The sequence below is a fragment of the Hyperolius riggenbachi genome, chromosome 7 (assembly GCF_040937935.1).
Source record: "Hyperolius riggenbachi isolate aHypRig1 chromosome 7, aHypRig1.pri, whole genome shotgun sequence".
Classification (NCBI taxonomy): Eukaryota; Metazoa; Chordata; class Amphibia; order Anura; family Hyperoliidae; genus Hyperolius; species Hyperolius riggenbachi.
Genome location: NC_090652.1, coordinates 299,464,476 through 299,486,903, shown reverse-complemented (window position 1 = coordinate 299,486,903; position 22,428 = coordinate 299,464,476). Strand labels below are relative to the sequence as shown.

Genomic DNA, 22,428 nt, shown 5'->3' with positions numbered 1-22,428 from the left:
AAGGCTTGGTGTTTAACAGTTTCACAGCATCAGAAATTTGTTTTTCTTACCCAAGCCTCATTTTTAGCTGCACAGAAGAAAACTGCCCAGGCATTTTTCCCCTGATGCTGTGCAAAGCATGATGGGAATTCTGATGTTCTTCTGGTGTTTTGGCACAGATTTGTTTTTTCAAATTCTGAATTTGAGATTTGAAGCCTAGCGCAAGCAGCTGGGAGGGGTGATCAGCACACAGGACAGTTGTGTCTCCTGCTTCCTGTCACCTCCTTTAAACCAAAAACATGGCTGCCCTCATGAAATAAACATTTGCCTGTGCTTTTAAAACAGGGTGGGTATGAGATTATATTACCTATCTATTTTAATTCACATAACTAATGTAACTTACTGACAGTATGTTTGTTTAGGCTGAAGTTCCTCTAAGTCTTCCCGAGTGCTGGAGGATGCTACACACACACACACAAATATCTGCAGCCAGCAAGATAAAGATCATAGGTAAAAAAGAAATCACACTTTCAGATATTAAAAAGGAGCCTGAGATGGTACACTGGCCCGTATTTATACTTACCTGGGGCTTCCTCCCCGAGTACTGTGGCCTCCCTCGCTGATCTCTCCGGGCCCTCCATTCTCCCGCAATCACTCCCTATAATCCGGCCAGTCGTGGGCTTCTGCGCATAAGAGGCTCGGCCACAAGCGCACCTCTCAGCGCACTCCCACCCCCTGGAGCATTCTACGCATGCACAGTAGTATTGTGCATGTGCAAAATGCTCCAGGGGACGGCCGAGCCGCGCATGAGCAGATGCCGATGACTGCTGGCGACTGAGCGGATTACCAGGAGTTGTAGAGCCAGGATGGAAGGGCTGAAGAGGACTGAGAGGGAAGCCACGGAGCTCATGGGGCTGGAGGAAGCCCCACGTAAGTATAAATACGGGCCAGTGTACCATCTCTGGTAGGCTTTAAAGAGACTCTGAAGCGAGTCTAAATCCACATTTTTTTACTTCTATTTATGTTATGTTAAGCACTATAGCTAGTGCTAAAACGCTGCATCCCTGCCGCAAAACGAGGGGTTTATACCCCCCAAATCACAGAGCAAAATCCACGACTTTCTTGGTTGTGGATTTTGCTGCTCATGGAGGCAGAGCTTTCAGCTGCAGCTCTGCCTCCATGCGCGTCAATCGCCACACGGATTTCCGCCTCTCCCCACCCCTCTCTGTGAAGAAAGATTAAGAGGGGTGGGGAGAGGCAGCAATAAGCGGGGATTGAAGCTGAGAGGCAGAGCTACAGGGCTTAGCTCTGCCTGTTCAGGAAGCGCTCCCCGCACTTGGCACATGGGATTTGGGGGTATAAACCCCTCGTTTTGTCATGGGGATGCAGCGTTTTAGCACTAGCTATAGTGCTTAAAGGGAAGGTTCACGGTCACTCTGTAAAAAATAAAAATACAAATCCACTTACCTGGGGCTTCCTCCAGCCCGTGGCAGGCAGGACATGCCCTCGGCGCCGCTCCATAGGCTCCCGGTCTTCTCCGGTGACCCATCCGACCTGGCCAGGCCGGCTACCAGGTCGGGCTCTTCTTCGCTCCAACGTGCGCCTCACGCTGACGTCATCTGACGTCCTCCAGGCTGTACTGCGCAGGCGCAGAACTACTGCGATGTCCGATGACTTCAGCGCGCTCACGTGAGGTGCACGTTGGAGCGCAGAAGAGCCCAACCTGGTAGCTGGCCTGGCCAGGTCGGGTGAGCCACCAGAGAAGACCGGGAGCCTGCAGAGCATCGCCAAGGGCACGTCCTGCCTGCTACGGGCTGGAGGAAGCCCCAGGTAAGTGGATTTGTATTTTTTACAGAGCGACCGTGGACTTTGCCTTTAACTAAGGCCCAGTGCACACCGAGCGGTTTTTGGAGCGATCCGCCGGCCGCATCCGCCTCTAAAAACGCTTGTCTAATGTATTGCAATGGGATGGTGCACACCGGCGGTTTGCGGTTTTTGCCAAGCCGCAAACGCGCCTCCTGCTGCGCGTTTGCGGTTTTCGGAAGCGTTTCGTCCTCAATGTAAAGTATAGGAAAAACGCAAACCGCTCTGAAAAACGCTAGTTCAGAGCGGTTTGCCAGGCATTTTTGTTACAGTAGCTGTTCAGTAACAGCTTTTACTGTAACAATATGTGTAATCTGCTACACAAAAGCGCACGCAAAACCGCTAGGTATGTTTAGAAAACCTCTCTAAACATACCTAGAATCGCTCTGAAATCAGCTCCCAAAACCGCTAGCGTATTGTGGATCTGCTAGCGGTTTTGGTGTGCACTGGGCCATAAATAGAAGTTAAAAATGTGGATTTAGACTCGCTTCAGAGCCTCTTTAAATGGAGCCTGAATTGATGACATCATAACATGCAATATGTCCACCATTAGACTATGATAGGGACGTATGACTTTGGTAGGGATTAGATTGTGAGCTTCCCTGAGGGACTGCTAGTGACAAGACTATGTACTGTGTGAAGCCCTATTCAATACAAAATCAATCAAATGAATAGCAGATATCCACACCAGAAGACACTTGCATGTTATGCGTTAAATGTATGGATTATATAGGTTACTGTAACTCATTTACAAGATCTGGGCTTTAGCGGTAAGAATAACTCTGTGATTGATCTACCTAATGTGGCAGAAAACATGTAAGCCTTATATACAGGTATAATAAAAAAGCAAAAACTACTGCCTTTTGTATTCTCATAAACAGTACTAATGAAAGGGATAGGAATTATTACTAATACCTAGTGAAGGTCATGTCCAGGAGAAGCATGTGATCAGTTTGGTCAGGTGATAGATATGTAAGGCTCTGATTTGCTAGTCATGATCATGTGCTGAAGCAGGATGTGATCACAGCTAATCAGAGCTTTTCACATCTGTCAGCTGATCAAACAAAATCACATGCTTCTCCATGAGTTCTCCTAGACATGACTGCATGGCTTTCACCCTGTGGATCCCTGTTCCACACATACCTGGTCTCCATCAAGCCATTTCTATGCGGAGTGGAGGTCATGGGTAAGCTTCCGCTGCGATTTGGCGTCACGCTGTTCGGGGAGGTTTTGCTCGGCGCTCTGCCGTTATTGTTTAGCTGCTTCTTTGCTGGCGTCTCCTCTTTGCTTTCAAAAGTCACTCTTTTGGTTGGAGTCTTAGAAAAAAAGGAAATCAAAATGTATTAGTGAAAGAATGAAAACATGAGACTGAAATATCCCTAAAAGTACAAAAGCAAACCTGAAATAGAAAAACTTATAAGGAAAGGTGGCCATACATCACTTGATGTGTGGCCAGCAGGGCTGTGGAGTCGGTACAAAAATCATCCGACAGTTTATGAAACCACCGACTCCAAGTAACCAAAATTGCTCCGACTCCTCAGCCCTGGTGGGCAGATGGACGATTAGATAGATCCCTCTAGTTCTATTGCCTGCCCACACTCTGCCCAGGGCAGCAGGAAATCACTGAAGGCTCACCAGCTCCACTGGTACAAATCCTGTCTCTGGTGTCCCGCGTCACCGCGAGCGTCTGCACCATGTGATACTGGCGCATATAGTGATGCCGTTAGAAGCACCTGGGCGCTGTGTGATGCAGTCGCTTGTGGCAATGCCGTACATCAGGATTCATGATGGGTGAACCTTCAACACTGCACACCACTCCTCCCCTTTCTGGGCAAGCTAATTGAAAAAGCTGTATACCTCCAGCTAGAAGCCAGAATCCTACAAAATAACAGTTATGACCCATTCCAGTCTGGCTTCAGGAAACACCACAGCACTGAAACTGCCCTCATCCAAATATGCAACCACCTGCTCATGGCAAGAGACAGAGGAGAGTGCTCGATCCTCATACTGCTAGACCTTTCTGCAGCCTTTGACACAGTTGACCATGACATCTTGATAAACAGGCTACAGGAATACTGCGGCATTGATGGCATAGTACTTCAGTGGTTCCAATCCTTCTTGAGTGGCAGAACCCACAAAGTGTCTATGGGGCCCTTCCTGTCCACCCCTGTAACACTTAAGTATGGGGTGCCCCAGGGCTCAATCCTCTCTCCCCTGCTTTTCACGATTTACATGCTACCGTTGGGAAAACTAATCCAAAAACATGGCCTGACATACCACTGCTATGCAGACGACACCCAACTATATCTTTCCTTCAAGCCTGGTGTGACAGACCCAACTCTAACTATAAACGCCTGCTTACGTGAACTACAGCAATGGATGAATGACAACTGGCTGAAACTAAATGCAGACAAAACTGAAGTCCTTCTGATTGGAGGGCAGAGCATGATAACAAAACAACTTAACTTGCCGTCTTCACCACTGGGAATAGGAGGCACGGATGTACGCAGCTCTGATCATGTGCGTAGCCTGGGAGTTCTAATCGATGGGGATTTAAACTTCAGAACTCAAATCTCTGCTGTGGTGAAATCATCCTATTTTCACCTGAAGAACAATGCAAAAATCAAGCACCTCATACCCCCAGAAGATCTGCCAACCTTAGTCTACGCCTTCATCACATCCCGACTGGACTACTGCAATGCTCTCTACCCTGGCCTTCCAAAAAAGGTCTTGTACCGCCTACAGCTGATACAGAATACTGCTGCCAGACTGCTAACCAACCAACCCCGTCACTGCCACATAATGCCAGTCCTGCATTCCCTTCACTGGCTACCTATAGAATGGAGGGTCCTATTCAAGATCGGCCTACTGACATTTAAATCCCTGAATAATCTAGGCCCTGGATACATGAAAGATATGTTACAGCTGCGTAGCAATCCCCGCATTCTCAGATTCACAGGTTCTAATAATCTAGTCATACCCAGAGTCCACTTGGAAACTTTTGGTCCCAGAGCCTTCTGTCATGCTGCCCCTACGTTTTGGAACTCCTTACCTCAACAGATCAGGACAGCCCCATCCCTGGACGGGTTTAAATCCAGACTGAAAACCCACCTGTTCAGTTTGGCATTTGCAGAAATAAAACTTTTGTTGTGTGAATACTTCATCCTACTAATTACTGAATCTGAGAGAGCCTAAGCGCTTTGAGTCCTATGGGAGAAAAGCGCTATAGAAATGTTATTGTATATTGTATTGTATTTAAAGTGGTATGAACCCAGCATTTCTTCTTGGCTCTAAAACATAAATTATATCATATAATATACTACCACAAATTTTTTTTTTAGCAGAACAGCATTCAAACAGTTAAACACAGGACTTTTTAAATTGAAAGCTCCCTGCAGTGAGATCCGCATGGAAGAGGTGATAACGTGATCTTGTGTTTACTTAAAGCGGATCCGAGATGAAAGATTAACTGACAAGTAACTGGTCTATATATCTGATCTAAAGTTTAGATAGTTTACACAGCAAATCTAGCTGCAAACAGCTTCAACAGTTTATGACTATTTATTCCTGTGATACCATGAGAGCGGCCATGTTCTGTTTGTCACATTACACACAGGCAAGCTGATAGCATCACCAGCCCTCAACCTGTGAAAACTTCACTCCTCCCGCCTCCTCTCTACCTCTGAAATATCTGGCTAGTAACCTCCTCCTCCTGCCCAGACAGCACACATAAGCCCTTGCTACTAAGGCTCAAAGTGCCAAGGCACTCTGGAGAAGCTGTGGGCGAGGCTTGTTTAGTTTATAGGGAATTAGAGCACTAAACAAAAAAATAAAATTTGGCTTGAGGAATGCCCTATAAACTATATGAAAGGAACACAATTGTGCAATGAGTAAAAGTTTATCTCGGATACACTCTGAAACCACAGAAAAACACGTTTTTATAATTCACATACAATTGTGTGCTAAGCACACTGTGATACTAATGAAAAAAGTTCAAAAACCCGTAATTGCAAAAGTATAAATCCATTTATTGCTAAATAATCTATAAAAGACAACGCAGTGTGTGCCCCAAAGTGCAAACCCCCCATAAAAAGACCCAGGATTCAAGCCCCAACACTACCCACAAGCAATACCCCTGACATGGGAGAGAAACCACCACAGGTAAACCTCCCTGCCTTCTGCCCTCAGAGCTCTTATAAGGCAGGCCTGCCTAATGAAGTTCTTGGTGTTGTCAGCAAAGCAACATACTTTATAGCATCTAGCTGGAGAAGTTCATATTATGGCGTGTAGCACAGTTCCTGCATGCAGACTAAAAAAGCAAAACGCTATCATTCAATTCACTGATACTGATGAAATTTCTCAGTCTCTCCAACAATGATGGCACAAACACGTTTTTATATCCTATTCCTCTTAAGAATTATTGTCATACTTGAACCGCTGCATCCCCACGGGCTGACCGTTCACTTATCCCCCAAAATCCCGGGGCATAAAACCACGGCTTTCAAAGTCATGGATTTTGCTGCCCAGGAGAAGCAGAGCTTTGACCTATAGCTCTGCCTCCATTCGCATCAGTCTGCGCTGCGCCTCTCCCCGCCCCTCTCAGTGAAAGAAGACAGAGGGGAGAGGCGGCGATCAGCGCAGATGGACGCGAGTAGAGGCAGAGCTACTGCCCAAAGCTCTGCCTCTACACGGAAGCGCTGCCCAAATCTTCCCCCGGCGATTTCGGGGAGGATTAAGTGAACGTTCAGCCGCGGGGATGCGACATTTCAGGCATGACATTCATTCTTAAGAGGAATAGGAATTGATTTTTTTTCTGAGGCTTCAGAGTCTCTTTAATTGTAGCAAGAGAGGAATGTAAACATTCCCTGGTAGTGCTGAAACTCCTAAACACGTGCAGATCAGCAGACAGCTCAGAAATAATCACTAGGTACATTACAATATATAAATACTGTAGCTAGGTCTGGATTTACCATAAGACACTGTAGGCATATGCCTACAGGCGCCTAGTGATGGAAAGGCTGCTCCCTCCCCTCCCTCTTTCCCTATGCAGAGTCCTGAGCAGAGCGTAAATGAGAGGTTACTCACTGGGCCCTTGGCATTCCATCTTCAGTCAGGGGCATCTCTAGCTACTTAATATTGAGGTTACTCTAGGTACATAATACTTGGGGGCACCTCTACCTAATTAATATTGAGGGTACTTCTGGCTACCTAATACTAAGGGACACCTTTAGCTACCTATGACAGGTAAGGGAGAAGTGACAGCTGGGACAGCCAGCACAATTGCGGTGGAGTTTGGTGGGGGTTTGTAGGTTCATGGAGGGCAAAGTCTAAAAGGCGTCAGGACCAGTGCTGGTCGTAATGGAAAAATCTACGCTTACGGATCATTACGCGTAATTTTACGCTATTACGGTTACGGCGTAGGAAATTATGTACGGTTCATCACTGTAATTACGCATTAACGTACGCAGTTACGCGTAAGAATACCGTAATGTGGGCGCTTACACTACGATGTTACGCGTAGTGCCGTAATACCCATTAATGCGTATTTTTTGACGCATACGGACGATGTGTACGCAATAGCCGTCAATGTGACAGTTATTGCGTACATATTCGTATGCGTCAAAACGTACGCTTATACTGAAGGGCGGGAGAAGATACTATTGGTTGCTTAGGATGTTGACTGATTGGCTACTCTTAGAAAAGGGGAGTTTTTACGTTAGTAATTACGCGTAAAATTATGCGTAAGTGTTCGTAAAATTACGCATACCTAGCAATTACGGTAGACAGTGTTATTAGGATACCACTTAACTGCTTACGCGTAAATAATTACGCATAAGACCGTAAGTTACGCGTAGCGCTTACGCGTAAATTTATATTGAATTACGATGCGTAATTACGATCATGCGTAATTTCGGCCCAGCACTGGTCAGGACATCTGTGCCTATAGGCTCCTGTGACAAATCCGGGCCTGACTGTAGCTATGAATAAAATGCAATGGCAGCTTTCAGATCAAATTAACTGAACTTTGGGAACTTGTAATTTCTAAAAGAATAATACTTGTGCGCAAAAGCAAATATGATAACTAAGGGTTTATAAAAAGTAGGAAAAATGTTATTGAATATGATGTCAGTTTAATACCGTTAATAGAGACATAAATGTTATCAAACATTAAAATGTGCACATTTATACTTGCATTTCCAGTACATAAATACCCTAAATACTGAAACATAAGCATGGTTACAATAGATCAAAAAGGACCATTTTCTTTTTAATGAGAACAGGACAATTGATGTAGGAAGGCAACTAGATGAATCAGTTCTAAGCACAAATTAAAATACAGTAATCTACCCAGTAGAAGTAATCTGAATTTATGACAGATATTCAGAATAGTTATGACATGTAGCACTGTAACCTTGTACATATCACAATATCCACAAATTTATATCATAAACAGGGTTGGCCTACATGGGACAGTAATGAGCCAGTACAGGACATCAATTTATGTTTTCCTTGTATAAATTTGTCCTGTGTTGTATAACCTGGTTACATTACATCTGCCATCCTTTGTACCCTTGTATGCATTTATTGTCCAGCGCTGCGTAATATGTTGGAGCTTTATAAATAACAATATACATTTCTTAACTGCCATAATTGTTGGATCGGTCGGATCTCATTACTAGAATTTCAAGCCTGGTACCTGCATCCAAGTTTGATTGGCCAATCGCTGGCCTACCACCTGCATTTAGTATGAGGGATAACAGATTTTGAACACTATGAATAGTTTACTCTCATAGGTAAGCGCTCATACTACAAGGTGGTAAAATTGATCAATCATTCTCCCCTCTGGGGTAATAATAACTTACCAGAACTAAATTCGATTCCAGACATAGCCTTCTGGTACAAATATAATATTAAATATCTCTCACAATTATACACTGATGGGATTTTCAAAACTTTCTTAGCTCTCAGATCTGAATTTGGTCTTCCCAAACATGCATTGTTTCGATACTTCCAAATACGACATGCTTTGAAAACCCAAATTGGACTAGAAAATGTAGTATTACTCCCTTCAGAACTAGAAAAACATCTTCTAAACAAAAACAGAATCAAACAGATCTCTACCCTATACAACTTTCTAATGACACATAACATCTCCTATAAACCATATAACGTCAGAGAGAAATGGCTAGCAGTGGATCCCACTATAACCCAAGAACACTGGGCGGAACATATGGAACATTATGCCAAAACGGTTATAGCCTCTCAGGACAAACTTATAAACGTTAAGTGGTTTCATTTAGCATACCTTACTCCACTGAGACTTTCTAAAATAAGCCCCCTATTAAATGACAGATGCTTTAAGTGTAAATCCAACAATGCTGAATTTGTACACTGCACATGGTCCTGTCCTATGGTTAATCACTATTGGAAATCTGTGATGCATTTTATGAGAGACTCTCTAAATTTACCAGTCACAATGGATTTAAAATTAAGCTCATTAGGCATTATAGGAAACACTCCCGGCTCCAAATATCAACTATCCCTGATCCGTATCCTACTTTTTTATGCCAGAAAACTGATAATTCTTAAATGGAACCATCCCACTGTCCCTACTCTATCTAACTGGAAAAAACTGATTAACGATGCCTTACCCATGTATAAACTTACATATCAATCAAGAAACCAATTCCAAAAATTTGATAAAATATGGAGCAGATGGGTAAAAGCCATAAATATAATTATACCTAATCTTGATATCACTACCTCTGTACAGGACCTGGTGCAGGCGTGACCTCTCTCATAACTACAAATGCTAAAAATGTATCAAACACTATGTGATGTTATATATATACCCTTGACCCATATACAACTGATATACCTTACTCTTGCCAACTTGTATAATATATATATATATACAAATGTACATTTGTATCAGAGTTACGTCATGATAACTACATTGACTGTAATAATTGTGCTGATTTGCTGAGTTGTGTTTTTCTTTTCTTTTTTATTTGTTTCTCTGTTGAAAACTCAATAAAAATTCTCTTTAAAAAAAAAAAAAATTGATCAATCATTGGCCAATCAAAATTGTATGTGTGTACCAGGTTATAGAGGAAAAAAAAAAAAAATAAGTGCATACCTGAGTTTGCATGTTCATCAATGGTCTGACTTGGGCAGTTCTATTTCCTAAGACGCCACCAAAGCTTGCTGACCCCTGACTTGGCTTTACTGGGAAAAGAAGAATACATTTGTTAAAGAAATACTATCGATTCAAATATTTTTTTTTAAATTGACACAGGAATTGTTTGGGAAGTGCTGCTAAGTACTGGTGTAAACATTTTAGTAGCAACCTCTGTTTACGGTTATCAAAATACTTTCAAACTTTACTGACGCCAAAACTGACGGCAGACTGAGTCATGAGGAGCAGTGAAATTCCCCTCACACTTGATCAGTTAACTCTATGTGTAGCTCTGTGTGTGACAGAGAAGAGAGCTCCCAACAGCTGCAGCTTCTGTGTCCTGTGTTTCTGACTGAAGTGTCTGAAGAGAGCAGAGGAAATGTAACTAATTGTCACAGCTTTTCATATGGTTTTTGCTTTCAGAGTTTGATATGTTTGATATTTGCTTTCTGTAGTCTGATATGCAACTCTGGCTGTGCATTGAAGCAGACACCCCTTCTGCAATTGATTTGTCCCAATATAGCACTACCCTCAATAAATTACAGCTTTTGCCTCTGATATTTAACATGAAAAGTAGGAAAATGTTTACACATCTACTTAGACATTATTTGTACATTGTCATTTTAGAACACTTGGGTATTGATAGTATTCCTTTAAGATTAACCACTTCACCACTGAGGGGTTTTACCCCTTGAACACCTGAGCAATTTTCACCTTTCAGCGCTCCTTCCATTCATTCGTCTATAACTTTATTATTATTTATCGCAATGAAATGAACTAGATCTTGTTTTTTTCGCCACCAATTAGGCTTTCTTTAGGTGGGACATTATGCCAAGAATTATTTTATTCTAAATGTGTTTTAATGGGAAAATAGGAAAACATTTGGGAAAAAAATCATTTTTCAGTTTTCGGCCCTTATAGTTTTTAAATAATGCATGCTACTGTAATTAAAACCCATGAAATGTATTTGCACATTTGTCCCGGTTATAAAACCGTTTAAATTATGTCCCTATCACAATGTTTGGCGTCAATATTTTATTTGGAAATAAAGGTGCATTTTTTTCAGTTTTGCATCCATCCCTAATTACAGGCCCGTAGTTTATAAAGTAACAGTGTTATACCCTCTTGACAAATATTTAAAAAGTTCAGTCCCTAAGGTAACTATGTTTTTTTTATTGTGTTTTTTTTTTTTTAATTAAAAAAAATAATAATTGGGGATTGTGGGAGGTAATGAGTTAATTTATTGTGTAAAACTAATGTGTTTGTATATGTAAAATGCTTTAGGGTGTAGTTTTACTATTTGGCCACAAGATGGCCACAGTGTGTTTGTTTACATGCGACCTGTCCGGAAGGACGCACTTACAGGAAGCAGTACGAGGCTGGGTAAATCACAATGATCGCGCTGTTTCTCAAAGAGGCAGCAGATCATTGCGGGGGCTTAGATCAACGAGCGGGAATGGATTTTCCCGTTCATTCATCGGCAAGCGGGTGGCAGCGTGCCTGAGCGGCAGGTGCACGCGCTCGAGCGGCGGTAGCGCGGAAGGTACGGATTTCTCCGTCCCTGGTTTTTTTAGGGGTTAAAAAAGGGATGGAGAAGTTCGTACCGCGGGGGGTAAAGTGGTTAAAGTCCCCATGAGTGACTAACTACATCGAAATGAAGTCTGGAACCAATCCTGTAGATCAAATCAACAGCTGTATGTGAGTGATTCTGGGGGTAAGAAAAATGTTGATTTTTACCAGTTGCTGTAAGGAGTACAGTATATCTACGCCCCTTGAGACTTCATCTTAGCTCCAGGGGGAGTAGATATTTGTACTGCGCTGCAATCGCCCGCAGAGCACATGCTTCTGTGTACTACGCCGCACCTGCCTGTTAGAACATTGACTGTTGAATGGGAACATGCGCTCCCAAAGCCAAAGTCTGATTCATGAATGACCATTGCTCCAGTGAGCATCAATGATCGTTCATTGAAAGTAAAAAACAAAAACACTCACTTCCTGTGCACTGATCTCAGTACACAGGATAAAGCGTGGGGACAACTGGTGGATAAATAGTAAGATAAAAAAAAAACAAAACACTTATAAAAAACAAAGTGACAGCATTTAAAAAAAAAAAAAATACATAGTTACGTTAGAGAGTCTGCTTTTTATATACATATGCTTTGAAAGTATATTATTGTTATTTTTGCAAATAAGGGCTTGTAATTATTTATAAAGTGCAATGAACAAAAAAAAAAAAAAAACCAAGATAAAAAAATACCACTTTATCTCATACTAAAGTACTGTCACCACTAGGCATTTAGCCCGCCTGTTAAACGGGCGCTCGGGCTGTGACGCAACCCCTTTCCTAAGGGTGTACGGCCGTGCTCCATGCCACCCGCGCGCCCACCCTCCCCACCACGTGCATCAATGGCCGTCCACCCCCTGGCCCCATCCTCCTGCTGTCCCAACGGCCGCTTCATGCTACACATGCGAAGTAGTGAAAACGTATGGACACAGAGACAGGGGAAACAGAGACACAAGGAAATTTATTGTATAGGATACATTGTACTAGGAATATAATTTCAATGTTGTGATAACCAGGACAAATAAAATAAAGTGTGTTTTATCTACAGTAGCACTGTATTTTAAAACTATAGGGGGTTGAGAATGAAAAGGAGAAATAGCGCATTTTCATTTTTTCCATATTTTTCAATTTCAAATGCATAGAAACTAAAGGAATAACTAAAAAAAAATCCAGTTTGGTGGGAAAAAAATAACAGATCATTTAGTTGTCATAACCAGTGATAAAGTTATTTTGGTGAATGAAAGGGAGGAGCACTGAAGTGTGAAAATCTGGTCCATAAGGGCAACACAACCTGCAGTGGTTAAGGCTATGACTAAGGGCCCTTTTCAATCACCAGCATTTTTGCAATAAGATTCCGATCGCCGGCAGATTGCAAAACACTAGGTACAGTTAAAACTCATGGAAACCGAGGTGAACGATTCCATTGGTGCAATCCCTTTGAGGCAGACATTTGAGCGATTTTCTTTGCGGTGCTCTAGGAAATGTGGGGGGGGGGGGGGGGGGGGCGCGAAACTGACCGATGGTAAAAAGTAAAAGAGGAACAGAAGCTATTAGCTCTGCCTTGTATATTAGTCCCTGATAATCCAAACATTTGTATAGCGCTTTTCTCCTGTCGGACTCAAAGCGCTCAAGAGCTGCAGCCACTAAGGAAGCGCTGAAGAGGCCACCCTGCAGTGTTAGGTAGTCTTGCCTTGAACTTCTCACTGAATAGGTACTGACCCTAACCGCCCCCTCCTTACCTGTCTGAGCCTTCTCAGTGCTAATGGCATCCAGGATATTCTTCAGATCCTCTGCATCTTTGCTTTGGACCTTATCGATCATGACAGAACTACCATCCTTGAGGGTGACCATTAATCGGCTTAGCTTTACCGCGGAGGGCCGCAGGACCACAGTTTTTACATTCTGATGAAGCTGGAATAATAGGAACAAAAACAAATAAAGTTGCTACATTTCTCAAAACACACAAAAAAAATATATATACAAAAAAAATCTCACAAATATAGAACATAGATTTTTAACATACTCTAAACAAAGATTTAAAATTTGAACCACATCAATGAAATTACCATTTACTAATAAAGTACTTGTACTTTATAAAAGGAGATAACATGAGTGCCGTGCACAGGAAAGGCCATGTAGCAGCGGTACATCAATGGCTGGCTGATTAACTCACCCAAGATTTAATAGTGCTCTTCCGGGTCCCCATTTCAATACAGAGAGCTTGCAGCAGGATGCACTCAACTGTCCACCATCACGCGCCCCCTCTGATCTCCATCCCTGTCAGTCGAATGTTTGTGACCGGCGGTAAGTTATGAGAGTATGCACATGCTGCCAGGTCATGAAGGGCAGTCGTCTGTGTTCCAGGACAGAGAGACACAGGTGGGAGGACTCCGCCCAGACAGGTGAGTGCAGGGCAGCGTCCTGGAGACTTTTACTTTCCTGGGGCTTCTGCCAGCCCCTGCAGCCTCCCTGTGCAGTCTCTGAATGATCCTCCGGTCCCACGCAGTGGATCCGTTTGACCGCCAACTTACAAGTTGACGGCCACAGTGGCCCTGTCCGCGCACGTCCTCATTTGCACTCTCGTACCCGGGAGATTCCTGCACAGTACGAGAAAACCTTAAAATGCGCCTGCACAGGACGCTCCCTGCAAGAGGAACAAGGACGCGAAGACAGAGCGCGCAGGCGTAGTGAACGGCCACTTGCGGTTAAAAAAAAAAAAAAAACCACGGTGGGGGACCGGAGAATTGTTCAGAGACAGCGCAGGCACATGGAGGATGCAGGAGGCTGGCAGAAGCCCCAGGTAAGTGAAACTTGTTTTTAGGCCTTTTTCACAGCGGGACGTTAAAGTCGCACGTTATAAAAAATTATACCGCAGACTAACGCACAGCAATACAAAGTCTGTGTGACATTCACAGTGTACACGTTGCGTTTGAGTGTAACGTGTAGCAATATTTAGAAAGTGCTGCATGCTGTGCGTTTAGCAATACATTTGCTGCGTTGTGTGTTGCTCATGCTCAGTAATTATTTTTTTTTAAATGTAAACGCATGCGCCATTTTCATTCCATCGGTATGAAACGAAAACGGCGCACCCAGAGACAACGCAGTGCAAAATTACGTCCAATGTCATAACCTACATGCGCTGCGTTAGGGGCACGTTGTGCGACTTTAACGTCGCATCAACCGCAACGTCCCACTGTGAAAGAGGCCTTAAAGTGAACCAGAGACAAAGCACCCTCATGTATTTTACCATATATATCAATGGGGACATTAGAGAAAACGCCTGCCCTGCTCTCAGCAAACCTGGACTGGATCATTTAAAAGGGGGTGATCAATAACATGCAAAGACTTTCAATCTGATGCAGAATTATGCAAACGGTGTATGCTAATTTAGCTTTAAAAAGCAACCAATCAAATTCCACCATGGTGGGATTTCATTAGTCCATTTTCAGGCTCTATAAAATTTGCATACCACTGTATCAAAGCCACGGTGCATAAAATGTACATAAGCTTTGTATCAACCTGGAATTATTAGCCTCTCGCTGACGATATCTATAATGAATAAAATAAGTACAACAAACAGCTAACTCAGCAAGGTAAGACCTCATTGTTAGGGCTGGTGTACAACAGAGCGGTTCATGAGAGTTTTTAAAAACACTTGGGGATAGAAAACCGCTTGGCTAATGTATTTCAGTGGGCTGGTGCACACCAGAGCTGTTCGTTTTTCCCCAAATGCAAACTCAGGGAATGCAGCCTTTTTTAGATTTATGAGGCGTTTCTGCCTCAATGTTTAAGTATAAGGAAAGTGGAAAACCGCTCTGAAAAATCGATGGATCAGAGTGGTTTTCAAGGCGTTTTTGTTACAGAAGCTGTTCAGTAACAGCTGTACTGTAACAATATAAAATCTGCTACACAAAAATGCTCCAAAAAATGCTGGGTATGTTTAGAAAAGCTCTCTAAACATGCTTAGGAATCGGTCTGAAAATCGACTTCAAAAACCTTTAGCGTTAGCAGATCTGCTTGAGGTTTTTGGTGTGCACTGGGCCTTAGATCAGTTTCAGATGAGAGGTTCAAGGTGTCTAAAACGTTTATTAGTAAAACATTACAGAAAAGATTGTGCTAACCGGAAATTTGGTTGGTATGCCCCCGGTGTTGAAAATCACAACCAGGCTGTATTTCTCGTCTTTTTCAACGAGTTCGCAGACCCCTTCCTTCCACTTTGACGTCCCCATTTTCATGCAGTGAATTCGAATGGAGCCCCTTAAACAAAGGGACGCCATTTTTTGAGGCCGTTATAAACTCTCCAGCCAGCAGGGAATCTGAATAAAGTAAAAAAAGAGAAAACATTTAGAACAGCTCAAATGGGAAAACAAATGTTTCCCCTACTTTGCATTAGAAAAAAGTTACAATACTGAATACAAATAAAATGCCAAAATAGAAGCAAACATTGGATGCCAATGTAAAAAAAGGAAAGCAAAACATTTTTTTTTCCTCTTAACTTTACGCTCCATACTGCACACGCACAGGCGCCCTCTCTCGTGCGTGGCAGTCTTCAGGAGCACTTGGGCTCCAGAAGACTGCCAAAACCTCCCGTTGCGGGAGATTTAAACGGAGAAGCCTACAGGGCAACGAGGAGAGGAATGCTCTAGGAACCAGAGTCTTCCCACTCCTTAGGTAAGCTTGTTTTTTGTTCTCCTCTGCCCTCCCTCCTTACCTAAAGACCCACTAGCAGCCTCTTCCAGGTCGCCGTAGTCTGGTTTCACCGCACAGACGGTAGCATAGCTCACGCGCGGCCGGAAGCGCTCTATACGTGACGCCATGTGCATAGTGACCCCAAGCTGAGCTGGCACCTGCGCAGTGAGACCGGACTCCGGTGACCCGGAAGAGACTGCCATGGGGGTCTTTAGGTAAGAAAGAGGAGATACAGAAAACGGGGGGGGGGGGGGGCTATCAGGACAGGTCACCATACATGCCTGCTCCCCTTGTTTCTCCTAATAGGTTTGGCTCTGGTATCCTTTAAAGCAAACCTGTGAGGAATAAAAACTGCTAAAGTACACCCGTAGATTTAAAGGACTATCGTGTGAATTTTTTTTTTTTTTTTTTAAATGCAAACACATCCAAATAAGACGTACGTTCCTTCCAGAGTAAGAAATAACAAATAACTTTTCTCCTAAGTTGCTGTCACTAATGCCTGGTACACACCATGCAATTTCTCATCAGATAGATGGGGCAATAGATAATGCCCGACAGATCCGATCGGATTTCAATCGTTTTTCTGATCACTTCTATGCAAATCGATCAGAAAAACAATCGGCAGTCAGATCAGACCTGTCAGAAATTATCTATTCGACCCATCTGACGGGAAATTATATGGTGTGTATTATAAGGTGGCCACACACCATACAATTTTTTTTAAATATCTGTTCAATTCAAGAATTGCAATCAGTTTTTTTGACAGATTGTAACATTTCAAAAATATGACCAATGTACCACACACACGTATGTTAAATTTTTCCCCAATTATGATAAAAATGATTGGAAACTGAGAAAATCTCGAGGGTGTGTATAATTATAAATTGACAAACACACACCATACAACCTTTAGAAACATTGAAGAAACTGCAATTCCAATCTGATTTTTCAGTCGCATAAAAGAAAAAAAAAAAAAAAAAAAAAAAAAAAAGATCTGATCATATTTATCAAATTGCCATAAAATCGGATCATTGTATTGCATCGTGTGTGGCCACCTTTAGGCTTTACAGTAGGTAGTATAAATTTAACAGAACTGACAGGTTTTGGCAGGAGTTTCCCAGTTCTCTTGAAAAAGCGGTGTGACTGCCGCGATACTGGTGGAGTGGTCCACCGGGGGCTCCCTCCTCCTCTCCAGCTCCTAACCTCCTACCTCTGTGCCAGTGTACTCCAGGTAAAGTATTGCGCTCTTCATGCACTCTTCTATATGCGCTCCTGCACGTAGTCAGTCAGCCAGTGACGGTCCACGTAGTCAGCCAGTGACGCGACGGTCCACGTAGTCAGTCAGCCAGTGACGTGACGGTCCACGCAGTCAGTCAGCCAGTGACGTGACGGTCCACGCAGTCAGTCAGCCAGTGACGTGACGGTCCACACAGTCAGTCAGCCAGTGACGCGACGGTCCACGCAGTCAGTCAGCCAGTCAGCCAGTGGCACGCTGGTCCACGTAGTCAGTCAGTCAGTCAGTGGCACGCTGGTCCACGTAGTCTGTCAGTCAGTCAGTCAGTGGCACGCTGGTCCACGTAGTCTGTCAGTCAGTCAGTCAGTGGCACGCTGGTCCACGTAGTCTGTCAGTCAGTCAGCCAGTCAGCCAGTGGCACGCTGGTCCACGTAGTCTGTCAGTCAGTCAGTCGCACGCTGGTCCACATAGTCTGTCAGTCAGTGGCACGCTGGTCCACGTAGTCTGTCAGTCAGTCAGTCAGTGGCACGCTGGTCCACGTAGTCTGTCAGTCAGTCAGTCAGTGGCACGCTGGTCCACGTAGTCTGTCAGTCAGTCAGTCAGTCAGTGGCACGCTGGTCCACGTAGTCTGTCAGTCAGTCAGTCAGTCAGTGGCACGCTGGTCCACGTAGTCTGTCAGTCAGTCAGTCAGTGGCACGCTGGTCCACGTAGTCTGTCAGTCAGTCAGTCAGTCAGTCAGTGGCACGCTGGTCCACGTAGTCTGTCAGTCAGTCAGTCAGTGGCACGCTGGTCCACGTAGTCTGTCAGTCAGTCAGTCAGTGGCACGCTGGTCCACGTAGTCTGTCAGTCAGTCAGTCAGTCAGTCAGTGGCACGCTGGTCCACGTAGTCTGTCAGTCAGTCAGTCAGTGGCACGCTGGTCCACGTAGTCTGTCAGTCAGTCAGTCAGTGGCACGCTGGTCCACGTAGTCTGTCAGTCAGTCAGTCAGTGGCACGCTGGTCCTCGTAGTCTGTCAGTCAGTCAGTCAGTGGCACGCTGGTCCACGTAGTCTGTCAGTCAGTCAGTCAGTCAGTCGCACGCTGGTCCACGTAGTCTGTCAGTCAGTGGCACGCTGGTCCACGTAGTCTGTCAGTCAGTCAGTCAGTGGCACGCTGGTCCACGTAGTCTGTCAGTCAGTCAGCCAGTCAGCCAGTGGCACGCTGGTCCACGTAGTCAGTCAGTCAGTCAGTCAGTCAGTGGCACGCTGGTCCACGTAGTCTGTCAGTCAGTCAGTCAGTGGCACGCTGGTCCACGTAGTCTGTCAGTCAGTCAGTCAGTCAGTCAGTGGCACGCTGGTCCACGTAGTCTGTCAGTCAGTCAGTCAGTGGCACGCTGGTCCACGTAGTCTGTCAGTCAGTCAGTCAGTCAGTCAGTGGCACGCTGGTCCACGTAGTCTGTCAGTCAGTCAGTCAGTCAGTGGCACGCTGGTCCACGTAGTCTGTCAGTCAGTCAGTGGCACGCTGGTCCACGTAGTCTGTCAGTCAGTCAGTGGCACGCTGGTCCACGTAGTCTGTCAGTCAGTCAGTCAGTGGCACGCTGGTCCACGTAGTCTGTCAGTCAGTCAGTCAGTGGCACGCTGGTCCACGTAGTCTGTCAGTCAGTCAGTCAGTGGCACGCTGGTCCACGTAGTCTGTCAGTCAGTCAGTCAGTCAGTCAGTGGCACGCTGGTCCACGTAGTCTGTCAGTCAGTCAGTCAGTCAGTGGCACGCTGGTCCACGTAGTCTGTCAGTCAGTCAGTGGCACGCTGGTCCACGTAGTCTGTCAGTCAGTCAGTGGCACGCTGGTCCACGTAGTCTGTCAGTCAGTCAGTCAGTGGCACGCTGGTCCACGTAGTCTGTCAGTCAGTCAGTCAGTGGCACGCTGGTCCACGTAGTCTGTCAGTCAGTCAGTCAGTGGCACGCTGGTCCACGTAGTCTGTCAGTCAGTCAGTCAGTGGCACGCTGGTCCACGTAGTCTGTCAGTCAGTCAGTCAGTGGCACGCTGGTCAACATAGTCTGTCAGTCAGTCAGTGGCACGCTGGTCCACGTAGTCTGTCAGTCAGTCAAGTCAGTCAGTGGCACGCTGGTCCACGTAGTCTGTCAGTCAGTCAGCCAGTCAGCCAGCCAGTGGCACGCTGGTCCACGTAGTCAGTCAGTCAGTCAGTCAGTCAGTGGCACGCTGGTCCACGTAGTCTGTCAGTCAGTCAGTCAGTGGCACGCTGGTCCACGTAGTCTGTCAGTCAGTCAGTCAGTCAGTCAGTGGCACGCTGGTCCACAGTCTGTCAGTCAGTCAGTCAGTGGCACGCTGGTCCACATAGTCTGTCAGTCAGTCAGTCAGTCAGTCAGTGGCACGCTGGTCCACATAGTCTGTCAGTCAGTCAGTCAGTGGCACGCTGGTCCACGTAGTCTGTCAGTCAGTCAGTCAGTCAGTCAGTGGCACGCTGGTCCACGTAGTCTGTCAGTCAGTCAGTCAGTCAGTGGCACGCTGGTCCACGTAGTCTGTCAGTCAGTCAGTGGCACGCTGGTCCACGTAGTCTGTCAGTCAGTCAGTCAGTCAGTGGCACGCTGGTCCACGTAGTCTGTCAGTCAGTCAGTCAGTGGCACGCTGGTCCACGTAGTCTGTCAGTCAGTCAGTGGCACGCTGGTCCACGTAGTCTGTCAGTCAGTCAGTCAGTGGCACGCTGGTCCACGTAGTCTGTCAGTCAGTCAGTCAGTGGCACGCTGGTCCACGTAGTCTGTCAGTCAGTCAGCCAGTCACACGCTGGTCCACGTAGTCTGTCAGTCAGTCAGTCAGTGGCACGCTGGTCCACGTAGTCTGTCAGTCAGTCAGCCAGTCAGCCAGTGGCACGCTGGTCCACGTAGTCTGTCAGTCAGTCAGTCAGTGGCACGCTGGTCCACGTAGTCTGTCAGTCAGTCAGTCAGTGGCACGCTGGTCCACGTAGTCTGTCAGTCAGTCAGTCAGTGGCACGCTGGTCCACGTAGTCTGTCAGTCAGTCAGTCAGTGGCACGCTGGTCCACGTAGTCTGTCAGTCAGTCAGTCAGTCAGTGGCACGCTGGTCCACGTAGTCTGTCAGTCAGTCAGTCAGTCAGTGGCACGCTGGTCCACGTAGTCTGTCAGTCAGTCAGTCAGTGGCACGCTGGTCCACGTAGTCTGTCAGTCAGTCAGTCAGTGGCACGCTGGTCCACGTAGTCTGTCAGTCAGTCAGTCAGTGGCACGCTGGTCCACGTAGTCTGTCAGTCAGTCAGTCAGTGGCACGCTGGTCCACGTAGTCTGTCAGTCAGTCAGTCAGTGGCACGCTGGTCCACGTAGTCTGTCAGTCAGTCAGTCAGTCAGTGGCACGCTGGTCCACGTAGTCTGTCAGTCAGTCAGTCAGTCAGTGGCACGCTGGTCCACGTAGTCTGTCAGTCAGTCAGTCAGTGGCACGCTGGTCCACGTAGTCTGTCAGTCAGTCAGTGGCACGCTGGTCCACGTAGTCTGTCAGTCAGTCAGTCAGTCAGTGGCACGCTGGTCCACGTAGTCTGTCAGTCAGTCAGTCAGTGGCACGCTGGTCCACGTAGTCTGTCAGTCAGTCAGTCAGTGGCACGCTGGTCCACGTAGTCTGTCAGTCAGTCAGTCAGTGGCACGCTGGTCCACGTAGTCTGTCAGTCAGTCAGTCAGTGGCACGCTGGTCCACGTAGTCTGTCAGTCAGTCAGTCAGTCAGTGGCACGCTGGTCCACGTAGTCTGTCAGTCAGTCAGTCAGTCAGTGGCACGCTGGTCCACGTAGTCTGTCAGTCAGTCAGTCAGTCAGTGGCACGCTGGTCCACGTAGTCTGTCAGTCAGTCAGTCAGTCAGTGGCACGCTGGTCCACGTAGTCTGTCAGTCAGTCAGTCAGTGGCACGCTGGTCCACGTAGTCTGTCAGTCAGTCAGTCAGTGGCACGCTGGTCCACGTAGTCTGTCAGTCAGTCAGTCAGTCAGTGGCACGCTGGTCCACGTAGTCTGTCAGTCAGTCAGTCAGTGGCACGCTGGTCCACGTAGTCTGTCAGTCAGTCAGTCAGTGGCACGCTGGTCCACGTAGTCTGTCAGTCAGTCAGTCAGTGGCACGCTGGTCCACGTAGTCTGTCAGTCAGTCAGTCAGTCAGTCAGTCAGTGGCACGCTGGTCCACGTAGTCTGTCAGTCAGTCAGTCAGTGGCACGCTGGTCCACGTAGTCTGTCAGTCAGTCAGTCAGTCAGTCAGTGGCACGCTGGTCCACGTAGTCTGTCAGTCAGTCAGTCAGTGGCACGCTGGTCCACGTAGTCTGTCAGTCAGTCAGTCAGTGGCACGCTGGTCCACGTAGTCTGTCAGTCAGTCAGTGGCACGCTGGTCCACGTAGTCTGTCAGTCAGTCAGTGGCACGCTGGTCCACGTAGTCTGTCAGTCAGTCAGTGGCACGCTGGTCCACGTAGTCTGTCAGTCAGTCAGTGGCACGCTGGTCCACGTAGTCTGTCAGTCAGTCAGTGGCACGCTTGTCCACGTAGTCTGTCAGTCAGTCAGTGGCACGCTGGTCCACGTAGTCTGTCAGTCAGTCAGTGGCACGCTGGTCCACGTAGTCTGTCAGTCAGTCAGTGGCACGCTGGTCCACGTAGTCTGTCAGTCAGTCAGTGGCACGCTGGTCCACATAGTCTGTCAGTCAGTCACACACTGGTCCACATAGTCTGTCAGTCAGTCACACACTGGTCCACGTAGTCTGTCAGTCAGTCACACACTGGTCCACGTAGTCTGTCAGTCAGTCACACGCTGGTCCACGTAGTCTGTCAGTCAGTGGCACGCTGGTCCACGTAGTCTGTCAGTCAGTCACACACTGGTCCACGTAGTCTGTCAGTCACACACTGGTCCACATAGTCTGTCAGTCAGTCACACACTGGTCCACATAGTCTGTCAGTC

The 22,428-nt window shown here is 46.1% G+C and overlaps 1 protein-coding gene across 2 annotated transcripts in view; it reads right to left on the bottom strand.

Moving 5' to 3' along the window:
* USP37 (ubiquitin specific peptidase 37) overlaps positions 1-22,428 on the bottom strand; it is an 87,436-nt gene that overhangs the window by 64,259 nt on the left and 749 nt on the right. For both annotated transcript variants that reach the window (XM_068246049.1, XM_068246050.1), the window contains exons 2-5: positions 15,707-15,901; positions 13,325-13,496; positions 9,983-10,071; positions 2,986-3,158 (exon numbers count right to left, since the gene is read on the bottom strand). In XM_068246049.1, the coding sequence (XP_068102150.1) occupies positions 2,986-3,158; positions 9,983-10,071; positions 13,325-13,496; positions 15,707-15,862 (590 nt within the window). In that variant the 5' untranslated portion in view covers positions 15,863-15,901. The remainder of the gene's footprint in view (positions 1-2,985; positions 3,159-9,982; positions 10,072-13,324; positions 13,497-15,706; positions 15,902-22,428) is intronic.